Genomic DNA, 21,568 nt, shown 5'->3' with positions numbered 1-21,568 from the left:
ATACAATAGGTTGTGTCTAGTTATTCATTACACCGAATTGCTAAAAACGCATTAAAACCATACACAATTATATCTAACTTATCATCTTTTTTGTATTTCTAGGCAGAAGGAGAGGAAAGAAATATAATCAGGAAAGAACCAGAAATAGCTCTTCAGGAGTCATTAGGTGCAGATAAAGTAAACGTAGGTCGTCTTTACATTTGAAAATATCTCACAACAAATGAATCCATAACAATCAAATGGATATGTTGCAAAAGTTAAATATTGAAAAAGAAAACAATCATTCATCGGACAGTATTCATGCACATACACTTTTTAGTCTAAACAAACGATTACTTCGAAAATGAAATTATGTTTGTAGTTCAATGTAAAGGGTAAACAATGGATTAAGTTGGTTTAGTTTTTCATGAGATTGCATGAGTCATTAAGTGCAGATAAATTAAATGTAAAGGGGAAAATGGGATTAAGTTGGTTTAGTTATTCATTACACAGAATCCCTAAAAACGCTTAAAATCAAACATAATCCAATCTAGCAATTTTTTCTTTCTTTTTTATTTCTAGGCAGAAAGAGAAGAAAGCAATATGATATATACAAGGAAAGAACCAGAAATTACTCTTCATGAGTCATTTGGTGCAGATAAAATGAAAGTAGGTAGTCTTTACATTTTAAAATCTAACAACAAATAAATCTATAACAATCAAAGGGATTTTTTGCAAAAAATAAATGTTAAATAGGGAAAAAAATCACTCATCTAAAATAATTCATTCGAAATACAACTTTTGTTCTAAACAAACTAATATATCGAATATGTTATGAATTCAAATATGTTTGACAACAGTAATTCAGTGGATCCCTTCACACTGTGGAGTTTGGGGTAATGAACACTCCGACACATAGTTTGAATGTAATACTGAATATTATAATGTTTCAAACTGAACAACAATGATCACTATTTATCTAATAAGGTTGTGTTTAACATTGACTATGCGAAAATAGTAGCCAGGATGATAGACAATAGTGCACGACCCGAAAGGGTCCATCGTCTCAAACCCTGGCTACTTTTTTCCACAGTCAATGTTAAACACAACATTAATATCATTAATATACTGACTGTTTACTATTTCAAATAGTGCTAATTGTGTAGTTCTATGTAAAAAAAAGCTTTATAATAAGAAGCCCTTTATGTAACTCTGCATATATATATGCTGTCGTACAGAAATTTTATTTTGTCTACTTGACTGTTAGAAAGCGTTACAAAAAAATAGATTCAAAAGTATGTGTTTTGAGTTGAAATAATTGATTTTAACTCTATCTGAATATAAATCATTATTGACTAGTTAAACAAGTAGAATTATGGTGGTGCTAGATGTTGTCTTAAACTTGCTATGATGTACATTGTGTTATAGCTTTAATATATCGTCCGGTATTATTTTTATTTTGTCGAAACAATGTTTACTTCATAACCGTCCCCTTTCTTCTCCTTAACAATTTTCGAAGTACTCAATAACTAAAATAAAATGATGTGGTGATATTTAAGTATTCAAACATTTCCGGCTTCAACGGCAGTAAACAGAAGCTAACAAATAATAAAATCGTTTTAACAGAAACTACAGTACATTAAAGTCTCATAAATTATCAGAAAAATGTAAATGACATTTACATTTTCCTCTTATTGTTCAATTGTAATAGTTGATTCATTGTCAGGCTAATAAATCCAACCCATTTCCCTTCCAAAACAACTTAGCTCCGCCTTTTCAAGTAAAATTGACAATGATTGACGTGAAATAATAGTCTGTTGCAACAGCAAGGCATTCTAATTTCGCATAGTGCAGTTAACGCTATATATTTCTTTAAAAAGACATTAAGAAGGACATTCTTACAGGAAGTATAATAATAGTGAATAATGAGCATCCATTACACAGAAGACGATGAGATGCTTGAAGGTGTTGGTGAACATTGCAAGTCGAGGAGGAATGTACTTATACACCTAATTAAAGCATATATTTGTAATTGGATATTTCCTTTAATTGCTCATGCTATTTAAAAAAACCATCAAATTTAAATAGGTGTGCCTTCCTACCCCGTTTGAACTGTATTTCAAAACGTTTTTCGGTCTTACACATCGATGTCAACATGCATCTGAACAGAATGACACAATGAAAAATAAATGGCGAGTTCAGCTGTGAATTTGACTGGATTAATTATTCTCTGTAAATGACATGTTTGACGTTAACTAAACAAACAAGGTAAGGAATTTTATACTGTCTGTGCACAACCTTTAGATGACTGAAAAAGCGCATTCATTGTTAACATCATTTATTATTTTGTGATGAAGGAATCGTGCAAAAATAAATGCAAATGGGTTGTCCTTTGAACTTAGATCAGACTTCCTTTTAATCACTCTTATTCAAAGCATTTTCATGAAGTTTGACTTACTCATGACTTGTGATCTAAAACATAAGTGTTGACTTAGCACTTTGAAACTGCTGACATACTTTTAATATACATAGTCATTTATATTTTATCTAAATAGAGGGAAAATATGAGATCGAATCTTTCTCGATCGTTCTTATTTGTTCGCAAGTTAATGATTATAAATCATTTGAATAATTATGAATTGGTTATGGTGACTTGAATAAGACCGGTATCACTCAGATTACAATTCTACATTGACAGGTAAGTTTGTATTTAGCCTATGAAATACTTATTTAGCCTTGAGAATTGAAAGGTCAGTTTCCCTTTCATACAATAGAAGTTGATAAATTTGGCTTCATGCCATTTACCTTGTCCAAAATTAAGGTCACTTTATTGTTATTGTGATATTGTTAAAGTACAAAAGAACCCTATATTCTGACCAATACTTAAAACGTTGTGCATCTTGATTTAATTGTTAAAAGTCTGTTAATGTTGAGTTTTAGGGGTTATTTAAGGCCTTTAAATTGCATATTTCTTTACATGGTAGTTTTTTTTTCAGATATAAAAAAAACTATCTGCTTGACTGTTATAGAAATAGACTATGCGTTTACACCAAATCTGACAAATTATTACTTAGTTGCAAAATATTTTAAATGAGACCTGAAATTTTTCTATCTTTAAATGTGCATTGAACAATGTTGAAGGTTAGAATAATCATATAAACTAGAATGAAGAAAACATCTTGGTCCCAAAAAAAAACATCATCAACCAGGATATAAAATTCCAAATATTAATTTATAATTGTTTATAATACTAATATCAGTTGAAATCTCAAGCCACTGTTTTTTATGTTAACAAAATGTAGGTCATGTCCCAACAGAAAATCAATAAATATGACATTACAATGTACTCTTAGCACAAACACATAAGGTCACTGTGAAATATACAACTAGGGCAAGAAACTATCAGTTATATCAAACCAGTTTGACCAGATGTTTAGTTTAAAACCAGTTTGACTAGATGTGTCCTATATATTGACAATGTAAATGACATGAGGACCTGCATGGGTTTTTTAATATCTGTATTCTTTAAATTTTTATGGCATTTTCCTTTTAACATGTTTAATAGCCTTAAAAATAACTCTCATTCTGTAAAATGTTTTTATATATAAAATATATATAGTCTTTCTGTTACAAGATTATTTATCAAATATGTACATTGATCATTATATTATCAGTATTGCATTACAGTTACTAAAGTTACGCAGTATTCTCTATATTTTATTTTATTGTTCATTTTCTCTTTTCTCTATTTTTTTGTTGCTATTACATGTATTCTCTATTCTGTAAACCCCATTCTGACCCTCATAGGTAAACTTCTATTGTATGAATGGGATAAACTGACCTTTCAATTCTCAAGGCTAAATAAGTATTTTATAGGTTAAATACAAACTTACCTGTCAAGGTAAAAATGTAATCTGAGTGGTACCGGTCTTATTCAAGTCACAATAATTTTTTTTATAATTTGAGTCTATTAATTAGAATTTGAATGGAATCAATGAGACAAAACTTATTGTTAAATTAAGTTTAATCATACAAGGATATTGCAAATCTATTTCGTTTTATTTTAAATTATGAAGAATTCACATTGAGAATACTTTGATTATTATTTCTTTTCAATGTATACACATATCAGTATTGTAAAGGACTTCCTGTTAGTGGTTATTTTAATCCAGTTTAGATCCAGTATTCATGAATATTTTGGCTACCCCTTGTCTTTATGCCTAGAATGTATGTCTATGCTGTTATAATGTTGTTACAGCAGTTAAAAAATATTTACCAAAATATAAATATTAGAGTTACACTTGGAAAAATATAGTATGGCACAGAGCAACATTTACCGTAATATTACAACCCTATTTTAGTTCTGAAATTGTTGTAAAAATGATAAAATGTGTTTATCTTATTGTTTTACATATACAGGTATGTCTTAAGTATCACAGTATGTTTAGTAAAAAGCATATGATGCTTAAAGTAGTAATAGTATATCTGATTTAATTCTTTAGAATGGGATTTTATGCTTAGAACTTTGAAACATTTTGGGTTTAATGCATCATTCATTAAGTGGGTTAAAACTATGTATACAGATATTCAAACATGTGTTATGAACAATGGGTGGGTATCAGAAAATTGCAAAAATTCACGGGGAATCCGACAAGGCTGTCCTTTATCAGCATTATTGTTTGTTTTGGCTGTTGAAATTATGGCTCTTAAGTTGAGGAACAGCAACGAAGTAAAAGGAATCACTATCAAGTTAGATGGGAAAAGTCACAGCATTAAAATTTCACAACTAGCTGATGACACAACAGTATTTTGTAAAGATAAAGACGATGTAATATCTGCAATGAATATTTTCGAAATTTTTGGCTCATTTTCAGGACTATTGGTAAATAGAAATAAAACAGAAGGTTTATGGATCGGGAAATTGAAATCATGTAAAGATAAAATTGCGGGGATTGATTGGGGAGATAAACCCATCAAAGTATTAGGGGTATTTTTTGGACATGATAAAGATGAATGCAAAAAATTAAATTGGAATTGTCAAATAGAGAAAATGATGAAATTGTTCAAGACATGGGAAAAAAGGAATCTATCAATTTTAGGAAAAATAATAATTATTAAAGCATTAATTTTGCCATTATTTACATTTTTGGGAAGTGTCTGCTTAACTCCTGAAAATTATCTCAAAGAAATAGAAACAAGAAGCATTAAATATATTTGGGATGGGAAGCCAGACAAAGTAAAAAGAAACCTGATAACACTTCCTTATGAAAAAGGAGGCCTACAAATGGTTGATTTTAAAATATTTTATATCGCTTAAAACATCATGGGTATATAGACTAGTTAATGGTAAATTTGCCCACTGGAAGGTTACACCTTTTAAATACAATGTACTTAAAAGTGTCTAATAATATTTAAGTTATATTATATATTATAAAGAAGAAATACAGTCTTTGATTTTGACTGGGGTTGGGCAAACAAAACAAGCAGTGACATAATATATTATGCTGATATAAGAAAATAAACAATTCGGGGGAATAAATTTATTGCTTTTCATAAGAAACCAATTATCTTTAGAAACTGGATTAACAGTGATATAATATACTTGAATGACATTCTAATTGACACTATGTCACTACCAGAAAATTATATTTTGAACAAACTAAAGTGTAAAATAAACTGGACTGCTGAATTTCATAAATTGAAACAATCCATTCCACAAAATTGGATTGACATAGTTAAACAAGAAAATTCTGTCCAAAGTTAAGTAAATATCCAGAGAAATACGATCACATGGAAAGATCGTTATTTTGAGACTACATTTTTTTTCAATTAAAATTATATGACTCTCTAGTGAATAGTAAAAAAGATACGTCAGTAGGGATAAACAGGTGGCTCAAAATTATACCATTGTAAGAAGCTTCAAATATGAATTCATTATGTAACTTTATTTTCAAATACTTTAAAGTAAATTAAAAATATACAAAAGGAAACTACTACAGTTTATTGCACCAACCAAAAAGCATTTATTACAATGGAAAATAACTAATAACAGTTTGTGTAATTTTTGTAACATAGAAGAAGACTATGCTCATTATTTTTTCAATTGCTCTTATTTAACAAGATTTTGGCAACAAATAAACGATCTCTTAAAAAAAAGTAATTTAGATTTTTCAAAATTACAGACAGCAAGTATTACCCAATAATTTTTTTGATTACAATTATTAGTTTTTCAATATATAAGTCGTACTATGTATCTGAGCAGAAAACAAAAAACATAGACGTATTCAGAATTTTTATTAATGAATACACAAGGAGAGTAAATACCAATATTAATGGACATAAGACAATAAGTCCAATGTTACTTTCAATTAAAAGAAACATAATCAATGAATATTTTTATACGACCGCAAAAATTGAAAATGTTTTGGTCGTATATTGGTATCACGTTGGCGTCGTCGTCTGCGTCGTCGTCGTCGTCGTCGTCCGAATACTTTTAGTTTTCGCACTCTAACTTTAGTAAAAGTGAATAGAAATCTATGAAATTTTAACACAAGGTTTATGACCACAAAAGGAAGGTTGGGATTGATATTGGGAGTTTTGGACCCAACATGTTAGGAATTAGGGGCCACAATGGGCCCAAATAAGCATTTTCTTGGTTTTCGCACTATAACTTTAGTTTAAGTAAATAGAAATCTATGAAATTTTGACACAAGGATTATGACCACAAAAGGAAGGTTGGGATTGATTTTGGGAGTTTTGGTTCAAACAGTTTAGGAATTAAAGGCCAAAAAGGGCCCAAATAAGCATTATTCTTGGTTTTCGCACAATAACTTTAGTATAAGTAAATAGAAATCAATGAAATTTAAACACAAGGTTTATGACCTCAAAAGGAAGGTTGGGTTCGATTTTATGAGTTTTGGTCCCAACAGTTTAGGAATAAGGGGCCCAAAGGGTCCAGAATTGAACTTTGTTTGATTTCATCAAAAATTGAATAATTGGGGTTCTTTGATATGCCGAATCTAACTGTGTATGTAGATTCTTAATTTTGGTCCCGTTTTCAAATTGGTCTACATTAAGGTCCAAAGGGTCCAAAATTTAACTTAGTTTGATTTTAACAAAAAATGAATCCTTGATTATTCTTTGATATGATGAATCTAAAAATGTAGTTAGATTTTTGATTATTGGCCCAGTTTTCAAGTCCGGTCCGAAATCAAACTTTGTTTGATTTCATCAAAAATTGAATAATTGGGGTTCTTTGATATGCCAAATCTAACTGTGTATGTAGATTCTTGATTTTTAGTCCCGTTTTCAAATTGGTCTACATTACAGTCCAAAGGGTTCAAAATTAAACAAAAATTGAATTCTTGGGCTTTTTTGATATGCTGAATCTAAACATGTACTTAGATTTTTGATTATGGGCCCAGTTTTCAAGTTGGTTCAAATCAGGATCCAAAATTATTATATTAAGTATTGTGCAATAGCAAGAAATCTTCAATTGCACAGTATTGTGCAATAGCAAGAAATTTTCAATTGCACAGTATTGCGCAATAGCAAGAAATCTTCAATTGCACAGTATTGTGCAATAGCAAATATTTTCAATTGCACAGTATTGCGCAATAGCAAGAAATATCTAATTGCACAATATTGTGCAATAGCAAGAAATTTTCAATTGATTGGAGTTATCTTTCTTTGTCCAGAATAGTAGTTGAATCAACTTAAATCATTGTTTTATACAATATACAATGTATATTCACTTTAACTACCAACTGATAAATTAAAACAATCTTTACCATTCAGTGATAACAAGCACCTTTTGTTACATTTTAATATTTTATGATGTATTTAAATGAGTAGTTATTGTTGCAAACTCCATTAGAAATTTGAATTGAGATCAGTTTTGGTAAAAGGGAAAAGGGGATGTGAAAAAAGGGGGGGGGGTTAAATTTTTCTCATTTCAGATTTCATAAATAAAAAGAAAATTTCTTCAAACATTTTTTTGAGAGGATTAATATTCAACAGCATAGTGAATTGCTCAAAGGCAAAAAAAATATTTTAAGTTCATTAGACCACATTCATTCTGTGTCTGAAACCTATGCTGTGTCAACTATTTAATCACAATCCAAATTTAGAGCTGAATCCAGCTTGAATGTTGTGTCCATACTTGCCCCAACCGTTCAGGGTTCAACCTCTGCGGTCGTATAAAGCTACGCCCTGCGGAGCATCTGGTTTTATATTGTTAATATAGAATTTTGTAAACAAAATGTATGTCAATTAATTTAATCAGCTGATTATTCCCTGGGTAGTCAGTGGATCGTAACAGGGTACGTCACGAGAAGCTTGGAATCTTGATGGTTTATGTAACAAGCAATAAACAGACTCTATTTTAAAAGAGTAAAATCCATTTTATTCCTTTTTATAATCTTTTTCAATGTTTACTATAAATGAATGCAGATTTCATAAAGAAATACACAACTTTTACAATATTCCATGTTTTTATTCTTATAATTGATAAAACTTACATTAAATGTTTGGGAAATTTCCCAAAATATATGAAAGTTTTAAAATATTTGTGGTAAAAATGTATATATGACAACTATTTATTCGGGAAATGTCCCGAAATCATTTTCAACATTGAATTTTATGACATATATATTGGTAAAGTGTTTGAACAAACAGATCTGAAACACATTTCGGGAAATATCCCGACAAAAATAAACTAATTACAAAATGTATAACACAGATGTCTTTAAATATTTTCGGGATTTATCCCGAAAAATCAAATGTATATGCTAGGTCTCATGACTAATAATTTCTTTCAACATTTCGGGAAAAGTCCCGAAATCATTTTAACATTAAATTTTATGACATATATGTTGGCAAAGCGTTTGAACAAACAGATCTGAAACACATTTCGGGAAATATCCTGACAAAAATAAACTAATTACAAAATGCATAACACAGATGTTTTCAAATATTTTCGGGATTTATCCCGAAAAATCAAATGTATATACTAGGTCTCATGACTAATAATTTCTTTTCACATTTCGGGAAAAATCCCGAAATATAAATCTAATGTCAGGCACACACTTGGTGCATAGATTTTTTTTACCCAGTTCGGGAAAAATCCCGAAATAAAATCTACAAGCAAAAATTACGCATTTTGATTTATTAAACATATTGAGAAAAATCCCGAAAAAAATCTTTGAGATTTTACAACACAGAATTTTGATACATAAGAAATTTTTTATGTAAACTTGTTTCTAACATTTATTGAAATATTCATAAAACATATGTCTCACTTGGATATTATGTATAACATACTTTTCATTACAGTTCAGAAAAAGCATTTTCTAAGAAATATAAAGGTTGCTCTATATTGCATCACATTTGCAACATGCTAAGTTTGACAAAGTGCATATGACAGGTTAAACATACAAAATAAAATTCCATTAGTCTGATTAGAATAACTTGTTTTAAAAATTATTTCTGAATTAAAAAGACTAAGATTGCATATATATGCAATTACTATGCTCTAGTTAACTAATAAGCTAATAAGAACAACAATCATGACAATGTTTACTAAATAGTGGTTGCATTTAAGGAGCTAAAAGGCACCAACAAGATTTACAGGATGTATACCTATACAAATAAAATGATATTGCAATATTACATTTATACCATGTATACCAAAAGAACAGTTTGAAAGATATCAGGAAGTCTGCAGACCTTTAAACTATGTTTGTCATTCTTTTTCTTTCATTTATCTTCAAATCTGTGTCTTTTAAGACTCGTACCAATTTGTCCTCCAAGATTTCTTGTATCCTACAAAGAAAAGTCAATTCAAGTTCAATATTCTAAAGTCCTTCAGGCATATTAATATTCATGATTCCCCCCCCCCCCCCCGACATATTTTGTTCTGTCTTATAATCATGATAATAGATGAATTTGTTATCACAGGTCCTTTCATAGCTTACTGTATGTCATTTGTTTTCTTCAATAATTGAAGTCTTAATACTCTGATGATGTTTAAATTTTGTTCTTATAATTATTATGGCAGTTGTTTCCTTAGCAATCATACTGCATCTTTTTTTTCTAATCTGGTGTTTTCATTTTTTGATATATATGTGTGTGTGTTACTTTACCAATTCTTACCTACAAACAAATGGGGCATTAATCGGCTCTGACAACCAAAAAATTCAAAAATTGATGTTTAACAAAAAATTAAATGAGGAATGTATCAATGGATCACAGATGATGCCCACGCTTGCATATCATATAAAGTTATAAAAGGACATAACTGTAAAAGTGACTCTACCGAAAACACTTGATCTGATTTAGTGGTAATAGGTATTGTGTATAAGTTTCATAAAATTTAGTTTATGCAAACTTAATTTAGAGAAAAGAAACACAAATGCAGCAATTTTTCCATTTTCAAAGGGACATAACTCTAAAAAATTTAAAGACAACCTCAAAAGTCAAACTTGATCTGTATTTTGTGGTAATAAATATTGTGTACAATTATTCATACACGTCATAGCATTTGGTTGAGGCAAGCTAATTAAAGTAAGTGAATGGAAATGAAAATTTCAGCAATCATTCAATTTGTGAAGGGGCATAATTCTAGAACGGTTAAAGTGACCCCCTTAAAATTCAAACTTGATCTGTATTTTGTGGTAACAAGAATTGTGTATAAGTTTAATTGCATTTAGTTGAGGCAAATTAAAGTTAGAGAACGGAAACTATAAATATAAGCATATTTTTTCATTTATAAAGGGGCATAACTACAGAACAGTTAAGTGACACCACCCCTTAATACATACTTGATCTGTATTTTGTGGTAATAACCATTGCTGTGTATTGATTTCATAGCATTTGGTTCAGAGGCAAACTTATAAAAGTTAGAAAATGTAAACAAAATTCATCACTTTTGTTTGTTTGTAAAGGGGCATTACTCTAGAACAGTTAAAGTACATGGTGCCACAAAATCATCCCATTATTGCACAAATGTAGTTATTTGTAAACATGGATGCTAATAAACAATTGGCCAGCTAATGAGTGATTGCAATATGTATATAATATATATATATATAAATGCAACATTCAAATGTCATATAAAAAAGATGTGGTATAATTCATTATTGCCAATGAGACATTTACTCTCCCACTCTTTTTTTTTAATAATATCACATAAACTTGATCCATGAAAATGAAGGCATGGTCAGTTTAACCAGTCAAGCAAATACAGCTTACAATCATTTCATATTTATACCAATAAAGTGGCCTTATTGCTACATAAGTGTCTAAGAGACCGAGGATTTTATTTGTGAAACAGCACATTTTGTTAAAAATAACATATTTTTTCACTATTACAAACTTTCAAACTTACCGTTCACATCTTCCCATTATAATTTAGACTAAAAAAGACCTTGAACTTCACAGAGAACTCAGAATCAAAGACCTTTCTCTTCCTATTTGTCTAGGCTACATGCATGTCCTACAGATATGTCAATCTGAAATAAGAACAGAATGGCATAAACCTTCATGCTGAAAATGTTCAATGTGGATTCATTATTATTCATGGGATACCAATTTTCGTGGTTTTCATTGAAACAGCTGAGTCACGAATTTAAATGTTAAACAAATTTGCCATCGGGTTGTATACAGACTATGAAAAAAACAAACAAAACAAATACAAAATTTCTTTAATCCACGAAAATTGATACATGTAACCACAAAATTTAAATGAATCCACAGCATTATCCTTAGCATTTTTTTTTACACATGAACTACTTGAAGGCACATTTATTTAATTTAAAATTGTGATATGCACTAATGGATAGATAGATATTAGATTAATTTCTATGAAATTCTGTCTATGAAATCAGGACAGAGTTAGGATTTTCACCTAAATAGGTGGATATTGGATCAATTTCTATGAATTTATGTCTAGAAAAAGAACAAAGTTGAAAATAGATAAAATATATCATTCATTATGAATAATCAATCGAATTCTTAAGCAGAAAACTTCAAACAATATTCAGGAAATACTGGAATCTTATCAAAATAGATTCTACAATAGGTGACAAATTCAATAAAAACCTATCAATAGGATTCAAAAGAAATAGAAACATTGGTGAATTAGTTAAACAGCTATAAAAGAATTTATGTGAACTAAAGAGTTCCTTCTAACATTAACTGTGCAGAACTAATTAATGACATTAATGTAAACAACACATCATGTCATGTAAACTGTAATTCTGATGAAGACACTTCTTCACTATGAAAAACTTAAATTAGCAGGGGCCCAATCGCCAATGGCCGCTATAATTGGTGTGGGCTACCATAAAAAAAAATCAAAAATCAAAAAACCGAAGAAAAAAATATTTGGTAATATATTCTTTCAAGGGCAATAACAGCTTTGAAGGATCAATTGGCAATTTAAATAATACAAGTCCTATTCCCAGATCTTACTTTGCTGAACATATTTATCACTTAAAAAAAAAAAATTCCTTCTTTCTATTATTTATCTGCAAAAAAACATAACTTTTGGTAAAATAATTTCTTAAGGACAAAAAATCCTATAAAGGATCAATTAACTATTTTGGTCATGATGTAAGCTTATTCGCAGATCTTTAACTTAGCTGAACATAAATAAATGTCTCTACATCTATCATACTTCCTGCATGAAACTTGAAATTCTGCTAAAATTTTGTCTTTCAAGGGCAATAACTCATATAAGGATCCACACTACTATTTTGCTGTTTTAAATTTATCTTTATGATATCTATAATTGTTTTCAATATGACAATCATTGTTAACAAGAACATATTATATATAACATGTTTAAATTGTGGGAACTTGCTATTGCAGGAGCAATAACTTCAAATAGCCAAGGGTTTTCAAGATTGGTCTTAATTTTAAAGGCAGATTAATCTTGAAATGCTACGTTAAATATTAAAGTTATTGTTTTTTACCAAACTATGCAGTGTTTCTTAATTAAAGGACAAGATAACAAGAGACTCTCAAGAGCCTGAATCGCTCATCTGTATTTCAGAGAAGATTTTTAAATGTTATATATAATTAGCAAACTTGATCAACAAATTGTGTAAAATTGACTTTAAAGGGCAATTACTCCTTAAGGGGCCAATTAACAAAACTGCATTTGACCAGTATGTTCTATTTATAGCCATGGCGTCCATGTTTGTCAATGGATCAAAACTTCGGATACAATATATAAACTAGATACCCTTAGGAACATTTAGTTTTTTTGTTTTTTTTTTTGAATGAATTTATTTATTTGCAAACAGCAATTACATGCTATGGCAATCAAAACATATATTACATATATGACACAATAATAAACAGCAGAAAACAACACATCAGTTAAAGTTTGAAGGTACATGTATTTGGCCCAGTAGTTTCAGAGGAGAAGATTTTTTAAATAGTTTACGACGACAGACGACATAGGACGCCAAGTGATGGCGTAAGCTCACATCGGGCCCTTCGGGCCTCACTGAGCTAAAAATTACAAAATATATACTAGATACCCTAAGGAACATTTAGCCAAAGTTTGGTTAAAATTAATTAATTACAGTAGTTTCAGAAGAGAAGATCTATGAAAAAGTGTACACCAGACATTAATGGATGATTCAACAATTAATGCCAAGGGATGGCAAAAGCTCACATGGCCTCTTTGGTCAGGTGAGCTAAATAGAAAATAAAACTTTTGACAAACAAACAAAAAATCATAAGTCAGGGGCATTATTTAAACAAGTAACATTTAAAACTGCCTATATAAGTTATGTTGAAAACCAGGCTATTTTCAATACTACTTATATATTAGGTGACTTATAACTAAATATTATTTTTACAGGTGTCCAAAAATGCAGATTTTACTAGCTTTAACAAATTTTCACAGTCATCTGGTTATTTTCCCCATGAAATATAAATTTCTTCTGAAACACTAATTAACTTGCTGATGCACTTAATTATCACTTATCTTTCATATGGATACTTCTGGGTAAATTTAGATTGGTCTCTTCAGGGACTATCAAATTATCATTTTCATCTAAAATCTTGATGGTAGACTGGTATAAATAGAAAGTTCACATACTTGTGAATTAATTAAGATTTCAAGTTATTTATAACGCTAACCCAAATCAACTACATGTGTTTCTTAAATAAGTGTTATTACTAAAAAAAATTAAAATGTATAAAATAACTTATTCAAGTAATGTTTTTGTCATTATAAACCTTTATCTCCATACTCCTCTACAATCTAATAAATTCTTTATTTTATCATATAAAATTATATAAAAACTCATTCAAACTACATTTAATCTATGCTTCTATTCAAATTTAAAATAACTCTATTAACATGATTAAGTAATCTTATTACTTTCAAAAACCAAAATAACTTATATATATATATAAGTAACGTGAAAAACTACTTGTTTAAGTAACGCCCCTGACTGTTTATAATTTTTCAATTTCAGGTTCTAAGTTTTGTATTTTATGTATGAATCATAGATTTTTTTGTCTTTCTCAGTTTTTCTCTTGATTATCAAAGTTTTTAATTTTGTAAATTATTTGGCCTTTCATTTTTTTTTTATTGGAGATCGAGTTACTTATGAGTCTTTTGCAGACAAACTCCTGTCTGACCTAATCACAATTATCAGAGTATTTGTCATTTATGTGTTTATATGGCTTGATTTATTAAGGTCTAGATAGGGGTTCTGTATACATGTATCTTTATTCTTTAAGACATGTATATTAAATTGTTTTTCTTTAATCTCTATTTTTATATTTCATTTCAGCACCCTGTTAAATTTTCTAATATTTATTTAGTTTTAGTTTTCTTTCTTTTCCCTATTATTTTTTTTTACCTTTATTCTGTACATTTTGCCTGTTATTCTCTAATTTGTAAACCCCATCTAAACTCTCATCCATATACTTTCAAGTGGTACATACTTGTACAAAATTCTTGAATTTTAAATTGTAGGGAATTATCAACTGGTGAAATTCAGAAACTTATTCTTAATACTTTGCATTTAAATCAATAACAATAATGTGTCCATAGTGACAGATGACCCACTAGCACTATCATTTTTATATGTTTAGAGGACCATGAAATTGGGGGCAAAACTCTAATTGGATAATAAATAAGAAAGATCATATCATAAAGAACATGTACTAAGTTTCAAGTTGATTGGACTTCAACTTCATCAAAAACTTGAAGCCGGACAGACAGATGGAGGAACAGACTCATACTCATGACTCATTAGAAAACATAATGCCCAAAGGTGGGACATAAAACATCTACAGGCAAATATCCTTTAGGTGACACGATTATTGAATTTATCACTAATGCATATACATGTATATATATATTTTTTAATTGATATATATATTAGAATTTCTTAAAATTATAAAATATCCTTAATTTATGTATGCCTGTGGCAAATCCAGAATTTTTTTAAAGGGACCCGTACAAATCATGCTTCAGTGATTTGATCCCTAAATAGATAAATCAAACAAAATTTTATCAAAAAGGGAATGCCCGGGCCCATTTGCTCCATCCCCCTAATAAAACTTTAAGGAGACCATACACAAAACAAAACAAAATATACAATTATCATAATTATAATTCGCAATAAGTATGAAATTATTACTTACAATAACATTTTCAAAATTCTATTCCTGTATGTCATCATGGTCATTGTGAAATACAATACTAACATCCTTCTAATTTTTTCACTTTTATTTACACAAATTATAAGACCTATTCCTATTATACTTAATTAAGTCCATTGAATGCATTGAGAGTATATACATGATATATATGTATAACATTTACTGGTGTTTTTATATTTAAGTACAATACACACAACATGTACAAGTAAATGTGGCCTGTTTTTATCCAAAGATCTAGGAAGACATAAAATGAATTTCTCTTTTATTTCATTGGTTACTATATGGATTCATATTGATGTCATGACCTCATTACTTGGACATCATAAAATGTGTAGAGCAAAATAAAATGTAGTTTGAAATTCATCAAGAAACACATCTTATAACTATCTTCAATTTATTACAATATTGTTTTTGTGGTGATTTTGTGAAGAACCATGCAGTGAAAGAAAACAGTTCAAAGAAGAAAATGGCAAGGTATTTTAAAAATTACACTTTGAAGTTTAGATACAGTAATATAATATAAAAAGATAATGTCAACAATTCTCTATCAAATATTTCTTTAAAAGTTCAACAACAGTGCGGGTTTGAAGTTTAACAGTAACACATCATTCCCTAATTAATGCATATATTATGACTATATATACAAATGTATTTAATGTCTTGAAATAACTGGCTCAGGATAGTTTGAAGTGAATATTTTGACATATATATATATGTACATGTACAAATCTAAATTAAAAACTACTTTCAAACCTATGATTGCGTTGGAATAAAACAGCAATTTATACGTGTGCATGTAAAACAATTTTCGTTGAAGAAGGGTCTAAACACAGCACAAACAACGTTTTCCAAAAGACCAAAAAAGTGAAAAAATATATTTTAACAAAACGCATTTGACTAATAGGTCGTATATATATATATACATTCCATGTTCATGCCTTATATATCATGTACTGTATTACAACGTTAAATAAAAACTCAGGAGGAAAGGTAAGAGGGAGACCCGGCCACCGAAAGCTTTATTTTTGTGAAGCCCATGTGGTCAAGTGATGTAGCCCGTCCGATAAAGTGCAGGCCATTTGGTGTTACAATATCTCAGTAGCATGAGTTTGAATTTCTCTGAGAGCTAAAAAAAAAAACAATTTGCGAAAGCAAATTAACAGATCTAACATTGTTGGGTTGATGTTTAGAAAAGTTTATATAAATATATACATGTGCTTGATTTATATATATATATACATGTGCATGATTTAAATTATATTGTGTATGTTTTTTTAATACATCGTGTTCTTTACTAAAAAAAAAACTGGTATCGTACGTAACTATATTGCTGATCAATGAAGTCTGTTTAGTTTCTCTCTATCTTTATGATCTTATTTAGCTCTTGCTTCAAGTTCACACACAAAAGAGTATTTTCTGATCATTTTTGCATTTCAAAGTTTCTCTCTATCTATTATTATAGTTTTCAAGATAATAAGCAAAATTGGACGAAAAAAAATGACCTTTATTGCCCCTACTCCTTTGAATCTCTTTCATATATATTCCATGTACATGTATTTGGACCAGTAGTTTCAGATTACAAAAATTTACGAAAAATTCTTTAAATAAAATATAACTCCTTCAGGGGTCAATTGACCATTTTGGTCATGTTGCCCTACTTGTAGATCTTACTTTGCTGAACCTTATTGCTGTTTATAATTTATCTCTATCCATAATAATATTCAAGGTAATCAATGTTATTTTAGTAAATCAGCTGATTATGTGCTTACCAGCTGCACATGGTCGATCAATTAAAAGCAATAAATTTCTTCAGTTTAAGTGACCACAAATAATTGCTCCCAATCAAGCATTAAATTTCTCTGACCCTAAAATGTTGTGGAACAGTATCATTATATTAATCACAGCTTTATTCGGTTAAGCTCCTGTACATTTAGCATGTCAGTTAATACATCAAATTGAATTATGCTGGCTGAAATTGAAGTTATCAGAATAAACATAATGTTGGAAGAAAATATTTTAGAATATTTAGGAACTTTTCTACAAAATCTCCACAGATCGATACATGACAAAAACTATGAAAAAAATCCCATGAAAACACATAGAGAAAATATAATAAAAATGTGTCAAAAACTAGTGCAAAGAATAAATAAGGTAGCTTTGTTACTCTAATAATAGTTGTTTCCAGATTATTAGGGTTGGTGATATGATGATATAACGGGTATTTCACTCCATTCATCTAATTTTCATAATATTAATTTTTATGTTTGTATATTCAATAACAGATTTTGATACATGTTTGTCAAAAATTACCCCCTAGGGATGAAATACATATAGGGGCCAGTTAGTCCTAACTAGACTGTATTAGTATACTCATATATATTGGTCTGACCGTACACATATGGTCCCACCACACGAATATAGGTGTACGGTTCAAATACTCATATGGTCTGGAACATATACAAGAGGGTTTGGATGGGGTTAAATGATTAAAAAATAATGCCCTTAAAAAATTAAGATTAGAGAATAAAGGGCAAAAAAAATGAAGATTAGAGAAAAAAGGGGTTAATTTTTTGAAACTTAGAGAAAAAATGGTTGAAAATTAAATGTTTACAGAATAACAGACCCCCCCCCCCCCATCCAGACCCTCATACAATATGAAGTTTTTGATATAGACTGAGGTTTTAGTTATAATAACATTATGCAACTACATGTAGACTATAATATGAAAAAAATCAGGATGAAATTTGAAAAAGGCCAGGACAGGAGTTTGGAGAATTAACAAAAATGATTAAAATAGGGGATGAGACACTTTGCCAAAAAAAAGGCAGGATGACTATTAAGATCTATTTATATGTATGTAAAAAAGGGCAGGATAAACTAATGAACTAGACAGTTCACTAGTACACTCTTCTGGTAGGGTTGCTGTCTTTTTTACACATTCCCCATTTCCATTCTCAATTTTAATACAAAAAAGGCAGAGTGAAAAATACATAACAACTAATAGAATGCAGGACAAAATTTTTCATCCTACCACCCCTTCCCCCCCCCCCCCACCCCCCTTAAAAACCAAATGGTAGGTTCGTTATCTATACCTTTCACCTTGCAACCTGTGTTTTTATTTTACTTTCAACATGTTTTAACTTTTTAATTTGACGTTCAGCGTTGGCGAATCTAGAAATTTTCATAAGAGGGGGCCCACTGTCTTCCTAAGGGGGGGGGGGGGCGATTCCGTCACGCTTCAGTGATTCCCTATATAACCAACCAAATATTTTCTGAAAACGGGGCACCCTGCCCCCCCCCCCCCTAAATCTGCCTCTGTACAGTCTTACAAGACTCAGGTGCCTCGTGCAATGTATTCTGCTAATTTAAATTTATGTGCATCATGATTTTCAAATGCTTTAAATATTTTGCGTGCTCAGTATTTTTCAAATAAAATTCAAACACTTAAATTGACAGGGATCGTCAAGAAATACTTTTTTAAAAGCTGTAAACCAATTATATCATAAATGTGTATACTAAATCGGGAATATCAAGTACACAATGTAAAACATAAAGTTAATATATATATACAAGAAGCAGGGGCGGATCCAGCCATTTTGAAAAGGGGGGGGGGGGTCCCAACCCAGGACATAGGTGGGAGGATGTTCCAACTATATGTCCCCATTCAAATGCATTGATCGGCAAAAAAAATGGGGGTTCCAACCCCTGGAATAGGATCCACCAATGAGAAGACTGTGACTGTGTCAGAAAAAGGTTTAACGTTCATGAAATAATGTCTTATTTCACGTTTTTTACGTGCAAGCACCCCCCTTACCACCCACTGCACACTTAGTGACCTACCCTTATCCTAGTCCAAATAATTATGACATCTTGAAAGGCTAAATATTTTTTTTTCTTTGACGCCTTACTACTAAGTTAAGTAAGGCGTCAAAAAGAAAAAAAATTATGATAGCCTTTCAGTAAGGCGTCAAAGAAAAAAATTATAATAGCCTTTCAAGACGTCATAATTATTTGGACTATCCTTATCTTATCCCATCCCATCCCATCCCATTCCCCCCCCCCCCCCCAAAAAAAAAAGAAGGACAAAACGAAACACCCAGTCCTTCTTTAAACGTTAATAATGCCTTCACACTTGTTTTAACTAAATGTTTACCATATAGGACCATATTGAAATCAGGCTACTGTTGATCTACTGTCGTACCGACAAGCAAAGCTCTGCATCTTCAAGTTCAAGGTCTTACCTGAACTGGTTCCCAGATTGCATAGCTACATTGGATAACAGACGTTCTTCTGTCTGGACTGTGAAAAAATTGAAGTAGATGTAAAAAAAGAGGACATTGTTGCATGCCATCGAGTTGGTGACCCGAAAAAGAAGCCGCGTCAAATGCTTGTTAGATTCGTTACGAGGGACCTGAAATTTAAAATTTTCACAAACAAAAAGAAACTCAAAGATGACGCTAGTTTGAGTAAGGTATACATAAATGAAGATCTGACTTTGCTAAGAATGAAATTACTGCAGTATGTTAAGAAATTAGAAAACGTAAAAGCAGCCTTTACGAGGGATGGCAAAGTTCAGTGCATAATGAAAGATGGGAAAAAATTCACAGTGGAGAACCCTGATGATCTCTTTAATCTTGGTGAGGATGACGTCGACTATGGAGAATTGGGTTTACCTAACCTATAGGGATCGTATGGAAGGCGAAATGTGTCATATAGTTCAAGTTTCAACAAATCGTGTTTGTTAAGTGTTTCATCCAAAAATGAAAATTTATCTAAAAATGGAAATTCGCTTGTGCGTGAGGATGCGAGTTTAGATAGTTCTGTCACATTAATAAGTAATGAATCCAGCAATGAAAGTGTTTTAAATCAGGATGTTAATCCAAGATCAATCAAAATATATTCTCTAAATGTGTGTGGTATCATTTCGAAATTAAAATTCCCAGATTTGGAAGAAAAATGTGCAGATTATGATATATTGTGTTTTTGTGAGTCAAAGCTTGACAACCTAGACGAGGTTGAGTTCTCAAATTTTGTTAAATTACCACCTTTAAATAGAAAAGGTGCAAAGCATAAATCTGGTGGCATAGTGGTCTTTGTTAAAGAGTTTTTATATTCAAATATTGAAGTTCTTGAATGTTCTAGTGAAAATGCATTGTGGTTTATTGTTAATAATATTTTATATGAACCTGTTTTATTTGGTGCATGTTATATACCACCTGAGAGAAGTGACTATAGCTCTATTGACATTTTCGATGTTATAGAAACTGAACTTTTAAAGTATGCAGTCGACAAAAACTGTAAAGTCTGCCTTCTTGGCGACTTTAACGCGCATACCGGAAAGAAAGATGACTTTGTTGAAATGAATCACTATGTTAGTGAATCAGCTCAACTTGACAAGGAGATTAAGCAGAATTTTGACTTTGTAGACTTAGATGCATTAGGTATTTGTTAAAAACGTTCTAGTCTGGATAAATCTGTAGATAATTATGGAAATAGATTATTATTGTTATGCAAAGACTTAAATTTATTGATTGCAAATGGCAGATTGTTCAAAGATAAAAATATTGGGGCACTTACTTGTAAAGAATCGACTGTTGTTGACTACTGTATTATGTCTCCTGAATTGTTTACAAATATTTTAGATTTTGAAATTCTTCCTTATGATCCAATGCTTAGTGATGTGCATAATGCAATTTATATTGAAATGTCAAGTAAAGATACATGTATGCCTGTTGTTGAAAATATAAATGTTGATATTGATGATTCCTCTGTTGTTACTAAATGTAAGTGGGAAAATGACAAATATCATGAATTTAATGATTGTATTGATGAAGCTGTTATTCACTCAATTGTTGTTAAACTTGAAGAAATAGATACTGATCTGATAGATAATATT

General features: G+C 30.3%; 1 protein-coding gene and 1 long non-coding RNA gene across 2 annotated transcripts in view; one reads left to right on the top strand and one right to left on the bottom strand.

The window, feature by feature from the left end:
* LOC143083515 (uncharacterized) overlaps positions 1 to 21,568 on the top strand; it is a 344,761-nt gene that overhangs the window by 260,579 nt on the left and 62,614 nt on the right. Inside the window, exons 9-10 of the mRNA XM_076259769.1 lie at positions 103 to 183; positions 562 to 648. Coding sequence (XP_076115884.1) covers positions 103 to 183; positions 562 to 648 — 168 coding nt within the window. The remainder of the gene's footprint in view (positions 1 to 102; positions 184 to 561; positions 649 to 21,568) is intronic.
* On the bottom strand, positions 9,407 to 19,976 carry LOC143083510 (uncharacterized). Its single transcript, XR_012980749.1, has 3 exons — positions 19,826 to 19,976; positions 11,366 to 11,489; positions 9,407 to 9,801 (listed from the first exon to the last, which is right to left on the bottom strand). It is a non-coding gene; the product is annotated as an uncharacterized LOC143083510 (long non-coding RNA).

The sequence above is a fragment of the Mytilus galloprovincialis genome, chromosome 7 (assembly GCF_965363235.1).
Source record: "Mytilus galloprovincialis chromosome 7, xbMytGall1.hap1.1, whole genome shotgun sequence".
NCBI lineage: Eukaryota > Metazoa > Mollusca > Bivalvia > Mytilida > Mytilidae > Mytilus > Mytilus galloprovincialis.
The sequence above is the reverse complement of the archived record's forward strand: the minus strand, read 5'-3'. Positions and strand labels throughout refer to the sequence as shown.